The sequence below is a fragment of the Paralichthys olivaceus genome, chromosome 15 (genome assembly GCF_024713975.1).
Source record: "Paralichthys olivaceus isolate ysfri-2021 chromosome 15, ASM2471397v2, whole genome shotgun sequence".
In the NCBI taxonomy this organism is placed as follows: Eukaryota; Metazoa; Chordata; class Actinopteri; order Pleuronectiformes; family Paralichthyidae; genus Paralichthys; species Paralichthys olivaceus.
Genome location: NC_091107.1, coordinates 7,828,315 through 7,846,518, shown reverse-complemented (window position 1 = coordinate 7,846,518; position 18,204 = coordinate 7,828,315). Strand labels below are relative to the sequence as shown.

The window sequence follows — 18,204 nt, the reverse complement described above, 5'->3', positions numbered from 1 at the left end:
CCACATTGTCAGTTTTGCTCATTGAATAAACAAGGTCCAGCTATATACTAGGTTTTTGTTGCCTTTGTATGTGTTTTTGTGCATACACTTGGTTACATCCATCCATAAAACTGTGCCACGGTTGAATTTAAATACATTAGTCAAATTGATTTACTGCTCCCTCACTCTGAGGGTTTTGCTTTCTGCCCCCACAGTCCTTCAGTGTGTATGCATACGATACATCCACTAATAGCCCTGTGGTAGGAAGGACAAAGTGGCAGCTTTAGTCCTGTTTGTGTCTGTTGATGCAATGATAATAAATCCAGAACAAAGCAGATGGTCAGCTTGTGATGGAAACCTGCTGGCTTACCTCTGCCAACTGTCAACGCACGGCTGCGCATCTCTGCCACGTGTCTCCTGAAGCTCTTCAAAATAGTGACCCAGCTACCTCACTCAACTCACTCCACAGGGACAGTTCATAGTTTTTTTTAGCAATCCAGGAAACATTTTTTAAATGTATTGCACAGTGTGTCTTTGGAGTTATTTGTAATGTTTTAACTCACAAATTCTTTATAATAATCTTAACATTCTTAAGTCTTAAGATAATACGTGATGATTTTGATTTATGACGTGAGAGGAAACCTACATAAACCCAACGATGGGTGTGAGATTCAAATTCAGGCCGTTTCTTGCTGTGAGGTGACAGTGCTGCTGACCACAGAGCCTCTGTGCCGTCATTACCAGCCAACAGAGCGATCAAAACCTGCCACCACGTGTTTGCCAACTGGCTCCTGACACCATCCAAACCTCCACAACACACACAGCCAACTCTCTGAATCCCCTGCTTTGGACCAAGTCATGGTTTCTTTCCTGATCCAAATATATATAATTTTGATTCCTTTTTATATGAACCAGAGAAAAAGCAGTTAACACAAGTTAAATGTGTTTGCTATCGGACAGCAGCTTACCTGTGATACTCTGCAATAATATGAGTGGGAGAAAAGCTGCTTACTGCTGCTAAATGCCCCATGAACCGAACTCCAGTGTGGCTATTAAAGACATATTTAATATTCACTGTTTTACAGTTGCACGGCATCAGAAATTGTTGATACTTTTAAAGTGACAGCAGGCCCTTCTATCTAAAGTGATTTACAGCGTTGTGCAACAATGGACTCAGTTTTTAGCCTCAGTGGGTGGCCTCAGTGTGAACACCGCTCTGACCTCAGTGACTCTGTCCACGCAATCTTTCCACAATGTGCAGTATATGACCAGTGTTTTATCTGAAACCAGGCCAGTGTTGAGCGACCACAGTGTGGATGTGACAACGTTTTGTTTGACTCGCTTGTTGACACAGTGGTCTCTCTTACAGATTGAATGTTTTGCATTCAGTAAATCCTGCAGATACTCATCACATCAGCATTTACCCTGTTTGCAGTTTTATTTCTGTATCAAACTTTTGTCTACAGGTTGACAAAAGAAAGTTGCCCAACCAAGTGTTGTTTCCGCAACTTATTTAACATTGATTCATCATACTGGTTATTTTTCAATGACCTGATTCACTGTTGTGTCTGTGAAATGGTTGCAATAGTTAAAAGTAGCTTTCTGTATTCACAGACCCCAAATCCACAATTTAGGTCTGTAGATATAAAACTGAGAAAATCATCAAAGAAGAAGAAGAAATAGGATTGATGACAAACATTTCTGTTGATCAGCTTGTTCGGTTACTAATTTTTGCTTTCTGTGCTGAATCCTCGTCAGTGGAAGCATTACTGTGTGAATATTAGCATCAATCTGGACACTAAAGATAAAGGAACAGATCCTGTCCTGTCTGCCAGATTGCCCTGTCACAGGAAAAGCAGAGGAAGCTGACCAGGAACCGCTTTCCCCTCAGACTGAAGATTTGTTGTGAAAGGCTAGACAATAGTGTTTTTCTTGTTATGAATCAATACTCTCCACAGAGGACGGTAGAAGGCCCAGTAGAGCAAGTGTGGTTTGTGTTGAATTAAGATTTTCCTTGAAAAAGAGGAAACCATTTTTTGTTTATTATCCAATAGTATGTTGCAGAGGATTCAGTTTGTAAATGCCATTTGAAAACAAGAGTTGATATTTTCCTACCACCCTCTGATTTTGGTGGGTAATGTCAATAGATCAACTTTGAATTTGTGGAGAAAATGATCCAATTAACAAAACTTGCCCGAGGATCATCACACTTTTTAATTCTCAAAGTAACAGTCACCTTCATCAAGAATGATATATATTAATTCTACCAGTTTTCCATAATGTAAAGAAACCAGCAATAAATTTGCCTTAAGTTTTCATCCACAGCTATCTATCTATCTATCTATCTATCTATCTATCTATCTATCTATCTATCTATCTATCTCCATGACAACATTGTACTCAGTGTTTACGTCCCCTGTGGCCTCCAGACTATGGGAAATGTAGTTAAAAAAAAAGAGCTTTTTTCCCACATATTTTTGACATAACTAAGGCTCAGAACACTGATGTTTTCCTCAGTCTGTTCATATAAGATAAAAACAAAAGGTGCCAGAAATATCAAGCCACTGTGTGATTTTTATTTTTCTACTGATTGTCTTACATGTGAACTGTTTTGATGTGGTCACAGCTGCATTACTGGCGTCCTCTGTTTCTCAGAACAAACACTGAGTACTTTTTTAGGAATATCTTTGGCCAGCTGGGAAATCCTGGTTATGGGAAATCAGCAAATATCACTAACCCGTCCCTCCAAAGACAATTTTTACTCCACTGAATTAAAGCAATTAATAAAGTTGGTTTATTTAATAAGGGATGCAACGTGATACTAGCTGACCTGCTGTAAATTAATGATCCAGATAAGTATGATGAGCCTGTAATCTGACTTGTAACAAGCACTGGCTCCTGCTCTGAGAGGCACAGTATGGAATTGATGAGTGAATCTGCAGGAATCCTCCCCCATCCCCCCCTGGTTAGAGATTTGGGTAATGCAGCCACACAGAGGAATGCAGACCCACTGTTTGTTTCTGTACATCTGCAGCTGGTTGGACATGGAGCCTAGTTTGTTTTCATAATCACTGTTTGTTTAATTTATCCATTGGGGATTCGACTGAGCTTATTTTTAATGTATAGTTTAGCTGCATATGATCTTTTTCTTCCTCAGACATGTTCGGTTTGTGTTTTTGATGATGTTGTAAATTAGCTTTTTTTACAGTGTTTACTTTAGGCCTGTACCTACTTAAAGGTCCAGTGTGTAAGATTTAGGTGAAAGGGAACTATTGGCAGAAATTTAATGTAGAATAATTCTCATGATGTGAGGAGACTTGGTGAGGAGTGTTCAGCTGCAACATGCAATTTCAACACTAGATATCATAAAGTTCTACACACTGTACCTTTAAAAATCTTGCCGGTGAAATCAGATTCGGCTGATCAATATGAATATTTGACGATTTGTTCCTTTATTCATTTTGAATCTAAAGCAACAACAATAACAATCAGGCGAAAAGCCAATTTATAAATTAGTGAAAACTTGTGGTTTGTTGTCTGTGCATCTTAAAATTAAAAATTGTCCTGTCATCGAACCAGGTTTAACAAAATAATCACGTAAAAATAAAACTGTTTGTGACACATATCTGAGCCAACTCTTAGCTCTATATTTTTCTTATCCTCTCCTCAGGTCAACATCATTCCCATCATTGCCAAAGCGGACACAATCTCCAAGAGTGAGCTCCATAAATTCAAGATAAAGATTATGAGTGAGCTGGTGAGCAACGGCGTCCAGATATATCAGTTCCCAACCGACGACGAAACAGTGAGTGAGATCAACGCCTCCATGAACGTAAGTAATGCTGCTACAACCCAGAAACACTCACACACTCAATCTTTTTAATAGACTGAACACACCAGCATATGTGTTTTGTTTGGATGATAACAAAATAATAGTTTTTTAAACCTTTTACATTCATCTCAAAATTGCTTTATTGTACAGGATTGTGTTTTTAAGACTTGCACTCTCAGGCACCACATGTGTAACACATCTGGTGATGGCAGCATGTGCTGACGCTTTTTTATTGACTTTTAACATATGTGCTCAACTTTAATGTTATAGAGACACAAATCTGTAACTATGTACAAAGGAAAAAAACACTAAAAATATTTCCAAATACAAGCTGTTCCTCTGCATGTGCGTGGACATGCAGTACATATATATATATATATAGATGTTATAAATAGCTGAATTTAACAGAAGCTCTGTTTAACGATACTAATTCCCCATTTTTTCCCTAATAAAAGAATTTATGAATTTGGTGGCACACATTCTTTCCTACAACTGGGTTATTGTTTTCATTTACACATTTGTCAATATAAGTCAGATACTGAAAATAAACCGAGTAGATATATAATTAAAAAAACCTTTTCTCAGGTAGCTACCACAGAGACATTTTCTAAAATTCATATTTAGACTTTTTAGTTCAAATTATATATTAAGTTTTGTGTGGAGTTTGAACAGACACAGTTAATTCTCTTATTGATAAGTAATACTGCATGGAAATATGGTGGTGGTCCTCCCAGGCACGCTGCTTGTACAGTGTCCCCATCTATTCATAGCTGGTTACAGCAACGCCCACACCCAACAGCTCGTTCCTCTGAGCTGCAACCAGCCAGCTGGTTTCAACTCACCACCTAATTTTTGAGGTTGCTGTTGGGCATGTTTTCCCCTCTGATGCCTACATGTCAAACCCAACGGGTTTACAGCAAAGAGAAAGTGTGTGTGTGTTTAATCACTGCAACAAATAGCCCCCTACCACCTCCACTGAGCCACATTTAGAACTTAAAACAGCAGTCTGCTGCAGCTCGTGTGCCAGCGTGTTTACAAGTCGCTCTGGTGTGGTCTGGTTGTGAAAGATAAGAGAGAGGACAGCCACAGTGAAAAGACCACTCCATTTTCATTAATCCCCTCTGTTGAATTATTAGCACCATGCTTGTGTCCAGTGAAATCTGGGATGTTAAGACTTTGAACCCTGGCATGAAGCAACCAGGGGAAAGAAATCTCAGAGGAAGTGTAACCCCAGAGGAAATATAGCCAGGGATCAGTACCTTGTTATGCTTGCAGTAACCCATGTGACCTCTTGACCTTTCTAACACACCTTTTTTCCCGTGCAGGCCCATCTGCCGTTCGCTGTGGTGGGGAGCTTGGAAGAGGTCAAAGTGGGGAACAAAACCGTGAGGGCCAGACAGTACCCCTGGGGTGTTGTGCAAGGTGAGAAGCATTTACAAGCAAGTTAATCATGTTGTCTGCGTGTGGATGTTTGGGTTTCTCAAGCAAACTCAACAGCGAGGGGTCAGCTGATGTTTAGCTCCTTTCTCCAGGCCGAGACAGAAAGAGGCCACACTGTGATGTTGGTACTCGTGTGGTGTGATCATAAAAACACCAGTCTGAAGGTGGGAGTGTGCTGTTTTTATCATACCACTGATTCATTACCATTAGTCTGAGGAAGTACTGCGACAATTGTGCTATTAATCGATTTGTCAATAAACAGCAAATTAAAAAAATAGTTCACTCTCTTTAGTGCATTGTTTTCTGTTCTTCTTTTATGGTGAGAATGAAAGTGAATATCTGTTAATAAATATGTTAGTAGGTGTTGTTTGTTTTTTCTCCAGTGGAAAAGCTTCTATAGAGACACAGATGCATGGGAATAGGCAAACTGCAACATTTTCATTTTACAGTCCATCATAATAGCAACATTAAATCCTGCCCTTCAGTCTAGAAGAGTGCAGGATGTATTTTACACCAAACGCTGGTTCTGGTGAGGATATGTTGTAGATGTGGAGAAACGACATGCAGTGTAACTCAACAGCTGAACGTTCAAGCCTCTTAATCAGTATCCACAGTGAGAGATGTTTCCTGCTCGTGTCAGAGGGGCGAGTGTGTCCCGCCATTTTCTTGTTTATTTATACCCTCCCTCTCAATGTGCGGTGCCCTGCACAGCTGTGAGTGTGACTTCATGAGGAGTGACACTGTGAGATGAGGGCGAGTGAGTGGGGATTGTTTTGTTTTTTTGTGTGTGTGTGTGTGTGATGCCCATGGTGATGCATATCTTCTTTGCGTGCATGTACCAAATGTTGCCTTGCCCTCGAATGTCTGCGTGTGCACGTTGCCCCTGGAGACGTCACCTTTTGTGTCAGGGACCTTTGTTTCCCATGGCTCATTCCTCTGTGTTTGTCATTGTGGGTAAACAGCTTAATTTAATAGCATCAGTCAGAGTTGTGCCGTGAGAATATTACTGCTCAGATGGGAGTTATTCTCTCTCATTCCCTCAGACCATCGCTCCCTCCGTTCCTCTCTTCTGTTTACTGCCCTCACACTCTTCCTTTTCTCTCTCTCCATTACCCACTGACAACGCTCATTCTTCATCCCTCAGAAGACACTCCATGGTTATTTATAAATCCTGCTGCATGTCCCCTTGGGGACAGATTCCTCTGGCTCCATCAGTCACAATGAGGCAAAAGTCCAGTCCAGTTTCTGCTGAATGTTTTACTTAAACCTGATGTTTAAAACTTAGAGATCAGATTTCTGACATTCAGTCACTGAGGCTGTGTGATGATGCTGTTTAGTGTTCTTCTGCATCTTAAGATTTGAATGTGATATCTTGAGGAGTTTTGTTAATGTCTCCATCTTATCATCCTATCACCGTCACACATCTCTGTCTGACAGCAGAAATGAGAAATGGGATGTCACACTCGGACACTGTTTTGCTTTCTTGCTAATAGTCGGGCAGACTTGCAAACTGATGGTTCACCATACACACACCGCAGTTTGTCATGAGGGCAGGGGCCGAGGAAGACAGTAGTGTTTGTGTTTTACGATACTCGGTCCACTGAAAGGAGGGTCTGTATCCGTACAAACAGCTTGTAGATGCCAGATGACATGGAGATGGGTTATGGTAACCTCTTAAAGAGCCATGGGAAATTTCCACCGATGTGAGAGAAGACAGTGGAAAGACTGTGTGTGTGTGTGTGTGTGTGTGTGTGTGTGTGTGTGTGTGTGTGTGTGTGTGTGTGTGTGTGTGTGTGTGTGTGTGTGTGTGTGTGTGTGTGTGTGTGTGTGTGTGTGTGTGTGTGTGTGTGTGTGTGTGTGTGTGTGTGTGTGTTATCTTTCCTTCGAATCTCAGTGCTCTGTTTTCTCTGAACTCCAGACGTCTGTGACAGACAGACAGCGTGTTTCTTCATTGCAAGCTACTGTGTGTTATTTCTTCTGTGCATCAACAGTGTATGTTTGCATATTGTAACTTTTAGACATATTTAATGACATCATTTAAAGATGGGATTTACATTTGTTTTATGTGTTGATCTGAGGAAGGTCCTTTCACCTCGACTGGGATGCTTCGTCTACGTCGTAATTTTTTTAAATGTCTGTTATCTTTGCACTTTGTTGCATTTTGCTTTTAACAATAGACATTTTGACCTTTGCCAAGCATAAAAAGTTTTACTACATGCAGTGTGTTTCTATGTGCAAATAGCCCATCGGTCTACTCGCTTGTGAAGTGATGAACACTCACAATCAACCATTTCATCCTTGTTGTAATTCTCAAGTAAGGAAAAGTTAGTGATTTATAAAGATAAATCACTTTAACATTCAAATGTCATCCTCTGGTTTGGGGTGAAAAAAATAATAATTATGTTAATTTTAGGAGTATGTAATTAAAGATATTGAGCTTCTCCGACACTAAAAACTAATTTTCTATTTCAATTTTGCTCATACGTTGCATAAAACCTTCCGATATATTATGATTATTTACCACTGAGCTCAGGAGTTCGTTTTAATAATTTAGATAAAGTTAAGCAAAACCACAGAAGCTGAAGATCAGCCTGTGACACAACGTTTCAGTGTTCATTGAGTCAACATGATGTTTCTGCTACATTTCATTTTACTCATTTGTCTTTATTTGTTTGCAGCATGTCTCTGTAATCCATTTGTATCAGTGTGTGTTTTTGTGGAGCCTGTGCTCAGATATCTCGAGGGCTCAGTGCTGCAGTCAGTCACAGGATTGGCTCTAGTTCAGCCCTCAGCAGGGAGGCTACTGCAAAGAGACCATTAGATGCCAAATGAAGAGGCACTGCCAGTAGCCTGGACGCTGCCTCAGAGAACTGTTCATTTCTTTTTTTAACTTGTATTCTCCCTCTAATGACGTGTGGTTAACGAGCAAATTTGAGTAAAAATAAGAGCGAGCGATTCACACAGATGCAGCGTGAAGTAGAAGAGTCAGTGTTTGTTCATTTGATTCATTTATTTGAATCTAATGAAGGAAAGTTCCAGCACTCTGACACTTTTTATGCTGCAGTGTGGTTCTACTATCTTGCACTGCTTTCATTGCGTTTTCCACCAGGAGAAGCTAAATGCCACGCTAACTGGACATTGCCGATATAATTATTGCCGTCTTTACATCCTCCGAGCTCACAGCTTGTGGTGGTATTTAAACACAACATACATCCCATCACCGCTGCCTCCCCTCTGAGTTAATGGCATACGTTTCTGCGGCCGAGATACCACGTGCCTCCTCTCTTCATGTGCACTTGGCCTCCGCACACATCAGATCTGACACAACAGAAAATCTCTGAGCTCCGCAAACAGGTTGATCACATTTTCTTCTTGAAAGGGGAAAATATTTTTTTCCCTTTGACATCACATGTCTGTTTTAACAGGCCACTCTTCTCTTGTTTTGTCGAGATCATTTGGCCGATGTTTTGAGTTACACGCTCCAGGTTCTTGTGGTCCTCATTTAAAAATTGGATGCGATTGAGCAGATCCAATTATCATTAAGAGTTTTCTAGTTTCCATTTTGACTCTAAGGTCATTTCAAGTCTGTAAATAGGAGAAAAATAAAGCCAAGAAAGAAAAACTAAAAGGGAGGAGTGTTTTTACTTGTGTAGAATTTGAGCCAGCAGCAGGGAAGTCTGGCTATTTGACTTAGATAACATTGAATTTAAGTCTTAAACATACTTTATAAAAGTTTCACATATTTTCCTTTCCCTGCCCTCTGCATAAATGTTAGTGATAAGGGATTTATATATCTATTGTGGGCCGTCGGGAGACATTCCAAACGAATGAACTGAGTGGGATTCGAGCATCAGTGGAGTGTGTGGGGAGGAAGCTCTCAGTACTTTTCTATCGAGTTTGTGGAGCACCATCAGACCTGCGTCAATCACCGACTGTTAATTCAGCTCCAGCAGCTGTGAAGTACATCATTGTATAATTGTATATAGTCCTGACTATTTTTTCATAGTACCCATGGCTTCAGTCCATCTTATAGTCCCACATCGACCTTTGTTCTGGCCTCGAACCAAGCAAAAAAAAAAATCAACTTTTGAAATTTCCAGAACAGCCTGTATTGTTCTGGTGGAGTTAAGTGAGGTGACCTATGAGCAAAAAGGCTTCATCAGGATGGAAATGATGCCCCCCCCTCCCTCGGCTGTCAGTCTGTCAGGCAGGAAACACTTAACTGCCCTTTCCTCTCCATGAATTCATTTAACTGTGAAAGTCACTCAGACATGAAACTAAAGTTGTTAAAGTCGCTCCAGAAGTAAAAATGTAGAATATCTCACGTGTTAAATTCTATTTGTTGGCAAAATATGATAGATTTGGTTTGATTGATATCTAATGTGTTTTAGTGTGTAGTGCGCTAGTTCTCTACAGATCTCCTGCTTTGGAGAGAGTGATGGAGAGGGAGGGGGAGGAAGTGTGACAGGGTGGCAGATGGAGAGTAAAAGATATGTTAAAAGAAATACAAAAGACAGCCAGGCACAGAATGAAATGTGAGAAGCAAAGACTCAGAATGAGAAACAAGACACAAGTGTGTAGCTGTGACTCATGAACATTTTTACAAAGCAGGATTTGTCATCATAAACAACAAAGTAAATCACAACTGCTGTCCTTATTGTGGTGTCTTCTTTTTTTTCTTTAGTTGAGAATGAGAGCCACTGCGACTTTGTTAAACTCCGAGAGATGCTGATCCGGGTCAATATGGAGGATCTGAGGGAGCAGACCCATGCCCGCCATTACGAGCTGTACCGGCGATGCAAGTTAGAAGAAATGGGCTTCAAAGATACTGACCCTGACAGCCAGCCCTTCAGGTAGAGAGAGACTTAACACATGCACAACTCAATGCACACTCACTATATCTGAAACCACGGAGATATTCGAGACAGTACCTAATCTATCCTCTGCTCTGTCCCGTGTTTTCTTCTCTCCAGCCTGCAAGAGACGTATGAAGCAAAGAGGAAAGAGTTCTTGGGCGACTTGCAGCGCAAAGAGGAAGAAATGCGACAAATGTTCGTCAACAAAGTAAAAGAGACGGAAGCAGAGCTGAAGGAAAAGGAGAGAGAGGTGAGTCCAGGAAAATGAAATGTCTGTGGACAGAAATTTCACTTTCACCAGCGAGGGCCGGTGTTACTTTTCCAACTATTGCAGTTGCTGTTGCTATGGATACCATAGAATGGCATTTAAACTATGCTTCACGTGTCCTCGTTAACAGCCGGTCAGAAACAGTAACTGCTGTAAACACAAGAAACATGATCTCAGATTAAACAAGATGATGCAGCTCAACTAACTTACTTTGTTTTATGTAGTGAAAAATTTCTCTAATGAATTTTTATTTTGCCCTAGAATCTGATTCATTGAAGCAAATTCAATTTAAATCTTTAATATCTGTCAATTATGTGAAATACATTTTGGAACAATCAGCTTGTTATAGAATAATAACCTAATTTGATTGAAAAAATGGATTTCACGCTGCAGCTTGGTGTTGAGCAAACGCTTTTACACGTTGATTGTTAAAAAACCCACAATAAATATCAGTGCTCGCAATCTGTTCCCGTTATCCTCTGTCAATCATCACCCTCGTCTCCTCCCTCTCAGCTGCATGACAAGTTCGAGCAGCTGAAGCGGATGCATCAGGAGGAGAAGAGGAAGGTGGAGGAGAAGCGGAGAGATCTGGAGGAGGAGATGAACGCCTTCAACAGGAAGAAGGTGGCAGCCGAGACACTCTCCTTATCTCAGCCGCTCAAGAAAGACAAGGACAAGAAAAAGTAAGTCAGTCCCTTACTCACCTCTCCTTCTTTCCATAACAGGAAGCTGCTATTTTTCAGCCCTTCTCCTTTCTCTGACTAATCCTGTTGACTTTTTAATTTGTGCCTAAAAGCCTGAAATCCTTCTCTTTTTGCTCTTTAGCTCTTTTATATCTGGAGGGTTTCACTCTGCTTTGGCAAAGTGTCACATCCAGGAGTCTCAAATCAAATGTGCTGTTGAGCTATCTCCAATACACAAGCATGTCTGCCATTATAAAGGACCTGGCATGTGTTGAGGGAACTTCCCTTTATGTCCTGCCCAAGCTTAACATTTCCTGTCCTTTCACTCTTTCCCTTCGCCTCGCTCTAATTATTCAGGACATTCAGGGAGGAGGCAGTAAACCCACTCTAAGACAATAGCAAGCTTGGCTTATAAATATGTGATGCAGAATACAGCCTACCTTGAGTGAGGGGATGCTGGTGGTCCAGGTATAAATAATACTATTACTTTTACCTCTCAGTACACATCATGTATATTTCACTGCACTGCAAACCATTCAATAGCCCACGTTTGATTTCTTACCTTGCAGACAGCCACTGGTTTGTGTTCGTTCACCACAGTCTGACAGTTCACCTGCAGAGACGAGTAGCACATGCATTATTGAGTAACCGGTTGTAGTGAACACATCATGTGACATTGGCTGCTCTGCTTTCATTGTGTGGAGATTCAGTTGACAGCAGGGATTGTTTCTAGGTGCGTTCAGGGAACACTCAGATTCTTCTGGTTTGTGTGGCTGCAGTGTTTGTGAACTGGGGCTGTTTTTCCTGTAGATTAAGAGGCTTTACTTTCTCGTGACAGCGTTTGTTACAGAATCTAGAGTCCTTAGTTTCAGTTAAGGTAAATCATAATCATACAGAAAATAACAATGTAGACAGTAAAATGCTTAAAGTTTCCCCATGTGGTCTGCAGTAGAGCTGTCAGTGTTTCTTCAAATCAAGTTCAAACTAATTTCAACATAAAAAGCAATTGTTCAGACTGCTTTGCTCGCTAGCGTCCTCCCTTCTCCTGGCAAAACGACATCACTGTCTTACTGTAGAGCCCTGACCTCAACCCCACCCGACACTTTGAGGAATTGAAGAGCAGAGGCTGTCACAGCAGCAGATTAATGCCCCTGGTCTGAGACTGAGATGGGCAACGGTCACATGTGGCTTTAACGTTCAGGTGGCCAAGTATTTTGTCTTATTCAGTGTAGCTTATAAATGCAGCTCTAGATTTTCTTACATTTTTGATGTTGATTGAACTCATCACGATAAGAGATTTCAGAAAATCTCCCAGTCATTCATCTCGTTTTAATGGATTACATAATCAGAGCAGGTTTTTAAGTCTCTGCAGGTAAATTGTCAAACTGTTCTGTGAGGAGCTGAAGCTGAAGTTTGCCTGGGAGACTGGAAACAAACATTTGCTCCACTTCAGACATTGGTCTGCAGTGATGTGATCTGCACATGACTTTCTCATAGTCTTTAGTCTGAGGCTGAGCGTTCAAGTGAGGACGTGTGGCTCCATCTTGTGGCCGCTCTCGCACTCTTCTTTCATTGCTGCTGTAAGAAAACACATCTTCCATCATGGACATTCTATCATGCAGACATCCAACCTTCAGTTAAACTAGATCAACACGTTGAAGGTAGAATCTAGTTTCTTGCAGTTAATCCAGGTGGAGTTGTCGATGGCTCACACTTTTCTCTTCTCTTCACTAACACCAGTTTCTCATTTCTCTGAGCTGTCACACTTTGCTTCATCACAAACTTTGTTTTTCTGTAGAATTTCAATGTCTTCTTAATTTGATGTTTCCATTCACTAGTTGTTTATTCATCCAATTTCTTTTCTTCATTGTTTGTCATTGTTTTTCAGTTAATTTATGGGCGCTGTAAACCCTCCCACACACCACCACGGATTTGTCCTCCATCACCATAGCAACGACAACACCTGTTTATTTTTGTTTGTTTGTTTTCTTTTTGACATTCCATCTTACATTGTGCACATGGACCAAAGACACTGAGGAGGATGATCACGATGAAGCCACAGGGGAGAAAAGAGAATGAAAGATGGTGAGAGATAATAAAGGAAAAAAAAAAAAGAAGATGTTCAGTTGCCAACAGTGGCCGTTTCATTTAGTCAGGATCCTCGTTCCGTTTGTTTTGGACACTTTTTTATATATATATATATATATATATATATATATGCAATTTGTTTTCCTTTGTTGTGATTTTCTGTTTTGTTTCAGCTATTCATAGAGAAACAAGAAGTTATAACCCCGTCAACCCTTTTCAGCTTTTTGGTACTACAGCGTTACACACCAGAATCAAATATTTGAAACCTGGGCTGTTTATAAAGATGGACGACGCCAATTCTCCAATTCCTCATGCTGCACAAAAATGAAGCCAAACAATCCTTGGTACGGCTGCTGCCATCTTGTACCTCTGACGTCATTTGGAGTCACAGTCCGTAGCCGATTCTCCAGATTAACTCGGAGGTCACGTCTGAAAACAGCTTCATACACATGCTTGATGAATCTTGAGTCAGTCAGGCTACAAATACACAAGATGGGGGTGTTTGTGTCCGGGATATTTTAGCTTCACCTTTGGAAAACGAGAGGAAGTGGAGACATGTCGTACATCTTTGTAAACAGTCTATAGTTTGAAACGGTTCGATGTCAGACGGTTCATTAGGTCTGACATTTAAATTGAAGATAAGTGAAAAAGTCTTTCCTAAAGTTTTTTCTGAATATCTCAAACTGTTTGAAATGTTGTCCTGGTGTGTCTGTTTACCTTTTTGTTTGAGACTTTAGATTTAATACATTTCACAGGAGAATGAATCCCTGTATCCAATGAGCCCAAATAATCCATTTTAATAACAATATGTCAAGCAATAAAACTGAGTACCTGTATATTGTATAATTTACTGCATATACGTCGGTACTGACGACCTAAACCTTAGTCTTAAATCTTAATAAAAGTGTATGCAATATTCTGGTGCTGTTTCATATTAACTCATTAATGTATGTGAATATTTTCTAGAGCTTACTCAGCCTTTTATGCAAATTGTACTAATTTTTGTAATATTATTGTAATAAGCAGACATGGTTGTGTTTACATTGTCAATAAGTGATGTAACTTAACTGTAAACCACGATTGATCGCCTTGATGTGAGTGTTGTGACAGTGGACACGCACAGAAACATGAAGCCAGTACACACACGCTCACGCACAGGATGCAGGAAAACATACAAGCCTCAGCTCGCTGTAGAAGAGTTCATACTCGGAGATGAGAGCAGCTGTATTTACTGTCTGTCGTTGGAAATAAATGCTCCACCAGCACCTCCACCACCTCCTCCTCCTCCACCCTTCTCTGCTTTGATGTGTCTCTCTTACCACGATCTGTTTGCCGGGAAGGAGATGAAAGTGACACACGGGCAGGTGATGACACTTAAACCCTCTCGCACACACGCACAACACAACACGCAGAGGTTGTCAGCTTGATAGACAGTGGTTCCTGTTTCAGAGATCCTAGGCTGCAGAGCTGAGTGACGTTTGCTTGCTCTGCACATAATCCACCCTGTTTTTACCACAATGCTGCTGAGCTCAGCTGTGTGTGTGTGTGTGTGTGTGTGTGTGTGTGAGAGAGAGAGAGAGAGAGTGTGTGAGAGAGAGAGAGAGAGTGTGTGTGTGTGAGAATTATTCTTGCTTATTGGAAAATTAACAATTGGTAAGAAAATTGAGCAACATGTCGAGTTCTGATAAATCAATTCCTGCACTTGATCTAATGGTCACAAAGTCGTCGAACGAGCTGCCTTGTTCAAATGTTAAATTTGTTCTGAAGAACCATTGCACAACCACCGTAACGGGAAGTATTTACAACGACTCATTGTGATCGCTCTGTTGACTGTGATCCTTCTCTGCCAACACTGTTATTATTCTGGCCACCACCTGCAGGCCTCACTGGATCTGATCCAGCAGCACAATCTGTCCAGAGCTCTGTGTTCTCTCCGTCCTGTAGAACACGAGCTCTGCTCACAGAAGAGTCTCTGGGACTGTACACACTCTACCTACAGGCTGGACGTGAAACAGTTGTTAGACTGGTTAACTGGAGATATTAGGAGATTAGAGGCTGTGATGTTATCAGATAAGTTGGTATATACACACACACTTGTCAAATATAAAAAATCAAAGCTGCTGATATTAAATATTGGACTAATTAAGGTTAGATATGATGAAAACTTAACTCTACTAACTTATGATTATTTAGAAATAAAAATATATATAATTGATTTTTTAAAACTGTATTTATCGACTCAGTGTAATCAAATATCAACACCAGATCATCTTTTAGTAAAGTATAAAAAAGCTGTTATTATATATATATGTGTATGTAGTATTAGTAGTAGTTGTAGTACTCAGTAGATAATCCATGTACAATCCTTTAGTATTAAATGCAGTTTATTCAGTCAGTGTAACAATAGTAGAATAGGGACTAAAGTAGTTTGCTCGTAGGCACTTGTTCTTTTAGTTTCTCCATCTGTCTCAGGACCAAACATGGCAACCGTTTCTTTCTCGAACCAGTCGCTGCCTTTTAAATTCACAAACCAGAGACTCACACGTTCAGACTTTTGAAGTCATAGCTTTATTTCTGTCTTCAACACAAACAGTAGAGATTTAGCTGCCTCAGTGTCTGGAGGAATATGGAAGAAAAAATAAAAAACTTTACATTGGTCACTGCTGTGGCTTTCATTCAGTCTCAGCAGATTGAACAGTGACGAAAACAGTAACCGGTTCACATTAATGACGATTTCAGCCTCAAGCTGAAAGAATGGAGATTAAATCTGTTCAGGGTTTAAAGGCTTCGACTGTTTGGCAGTGGAGTGACGTCCCCGTGGACACGTATCAGCCAACATCATAGAAAAGGATAAGTTCAGTAACATAATCAAACCAACTACACATCGAGTTATATTCACAAAATAAAACAGTATAATATACAACGTGACATGTTGAGTAGGATTATTGTTGCTACCATTAAATGTCTAATACAAATAATCAACATTTAAATGAGAACCTTGATGCTGCATCAGTAATCCAATAATCTCATGATGACGAGTGTTGAACTCGTTTCTCAAAACGTGTTTGAGAAGAAACAACATGAAAGTAAATCAGTACAGAAAGATAAATTGCAGCATTTTGATATGAAATTAAAGCTTTTTTTGGTGAAGTGTAGTTTTTGTAAATAACTAGTAAATTAAACAGGACAGAACAGTTTAGTACAAGTAAAAGATTAAAATAATAATAAAAATAGAAAAAAATATATATGTGTTAAAAAAATCTCTCTTTTTCTCAAAGTGCTTTGTGGCTCTGGGGGAACCTGAGCACCGACGAACAAAACCAGGATCAACTCTCAAACATAAAAAACTTCTTCGCCTCAACCGCACTTAAAAAACACACACACACACAACTGCATAATTATCGTCCTTCACCACCGATGTGTGGAACTCAAATTTGTGGTGGCTGTAAAAAGGACAGAAAGGTTAAGAAATATGGAAAAATGTGGCGTTACTAAGGTAGATAACGTAAATGGACCAATAACACTTCGCCAAGGAGGAACATTCAACTTCTCCTGCACGGCGGTGAACTCATACACGGATCAACACACACACACCCACATTCACATTTGGTCGACAAGTGCACAGACGGGAAGAAAACAGGTTTTAAATTTGACCTAAGTGAAGTCACAACTAAATTATTTCTACCTTCATTTCCTCAAATCTTTTAAATTATTTGCTACGTATCACATCAGGTGAGTAACATCAGGATTTTGAAACTAATGATTGAGGCTCTATCATGTGACTTTATAATATCTCAAACGTGGAATAGGGGGCGCTGTGCACTCGTACAGAGATGGATGGTTGTGAATAAACGTGCAGCTAGTTGACAGCAGGGTGCAGTGGCGGGCAGGGGGACACGTTCTTCTGCTGGGAGTCGAACAAGCTTCCCTCTGAGCCCGCGTTCGACTCCTCGTCGTACAAACGCAGAAGACCGTCGTAATACTCGTCAGTGTCCCCCTGCTGGCCGCCGCCACGCCCCCTCCTGGCCTGCCAGAGGTGCTGCGTGGGGCTCCAGGCTCGCTCATCCTCCTGGATCTGGGCGCTGTCAAAGATGTAGATGGCGTTGGCCGGCAGCGAGAACTCCAAGCTGTGTAGGTACTCGTCCACTGTCTCTTTGCAGTGGATGAACTCGGCACTATCGACCTGGAAGAGGAAGAAACAGTGAATCTGGTCAAATAGTCAAAAGAAGATAGAAGTCACTGTGGTGAGGGTCACTAGATGAGAAGGACTGAATACATAGACGATGACAAGTGTGTTTTTGGAAGTAAAAAGCATCATGTGTTCATCAGAATGTGATGTTAACGTTGTGCCTTCATCAAATGCAGATGTGATCAATGAAGTGGGAGAAATAAGGTTTTGAAAAAGTTTACAAAAATACAGACATGTAGTGATCACTCCAATGATCGGAAGTAAAAGATTATGTATTAATAGGCTGTTCATTCTTTTGTTACCAACAGAAGATATATTGGATTTTTTTAGGGCAATAAGTATATTGGCAATAAGAGTCAAGGATTTCTTTTTTTACATCAAACTATTATAAAAATATATAATTATAATAATAATAATAATGATTTTAATGTAGTTATCAAAGAAAGAAGAAAAGAAAATTTCCTTAAACTGAAGTCTTGATTCGTGTCTTCACTCAAACACCAGCTGATGAGGAAAAGCATGTGTCCTGTGCATTTCTCTTACCTGAGCTTTCTTCAGCAGGTCGGTGACGACGGAGAACCATTCGGGCGTGAGCGCCTCCAGCTCTAAAGTGATGATGGCCAAGGCCAACGTGGAGCCCTTGAACTGCCAAAGCTGGTGGCAGGCCATACAGTGCTGCACCTGCCTGGTCCACAGCGCCGCCTGGAAGCCCGAAGGCCTCTTCTGAGGGCCGGGCCCGACGGGAAGCGCGCCGGGGCCGAGCCCGATGGACGGAATGAGGTGGGGGTGGCTGGAGACAAGCAGGGCGTGGAACTGGGGACAGAGACGAATGGAGAGAGGAAGAGGAATGAGACCAAAACGTTAGCATA

General features: G+C 40.8%; 1 protein-coding gene across 3 annotated transcripts in view; it reads left to right on the top strand.

Annotated features, from left to right (window-relative positions):
* The window catches only part of septin8a (septin 8a), a 31,926-nt gene extending 13,731 nt beyond the window's left edge, over nt 1–18,195 (top strand). Inside the window, exons 5-10 of one of the 3 annotated variants that reach the window (XM_069539552.1) lie at nt 3,650–3,811; nt 5,137–5,233; nt 9,936–10,104; nt 10,225–10,357; nt 10,889–11,058; nt 17,897–18,195. In XM_069539552.1, coding sequence (XP_069395653.1) covers nt 3,650–3,811; nt 5,137–5,233; nt 9,936–10,104; nt 10,225–10,357; nt 10,889–11,058; nt 17,897–18,062 — 897 coding nt within the window. In that variant the 3' untranslated portion in view covers nt 18,063–18,195. Of the gene's footprint in view, nt 1–3,649; nt 3,812–5,136; nt 5,234–9,935; nt 10,105–10,224; nt 10,358–10,888; nt 11,059–12,946; nt 14,421–17,893 lie in introns of those variants that run through there. The other 2 variants (XM_069539553.1, XM_020097176.2) reach the window with 2 other exon arrangements.
* The last annotated feature ends 9 nt before the right edge of the window (nt 18,196–18,204 follow it).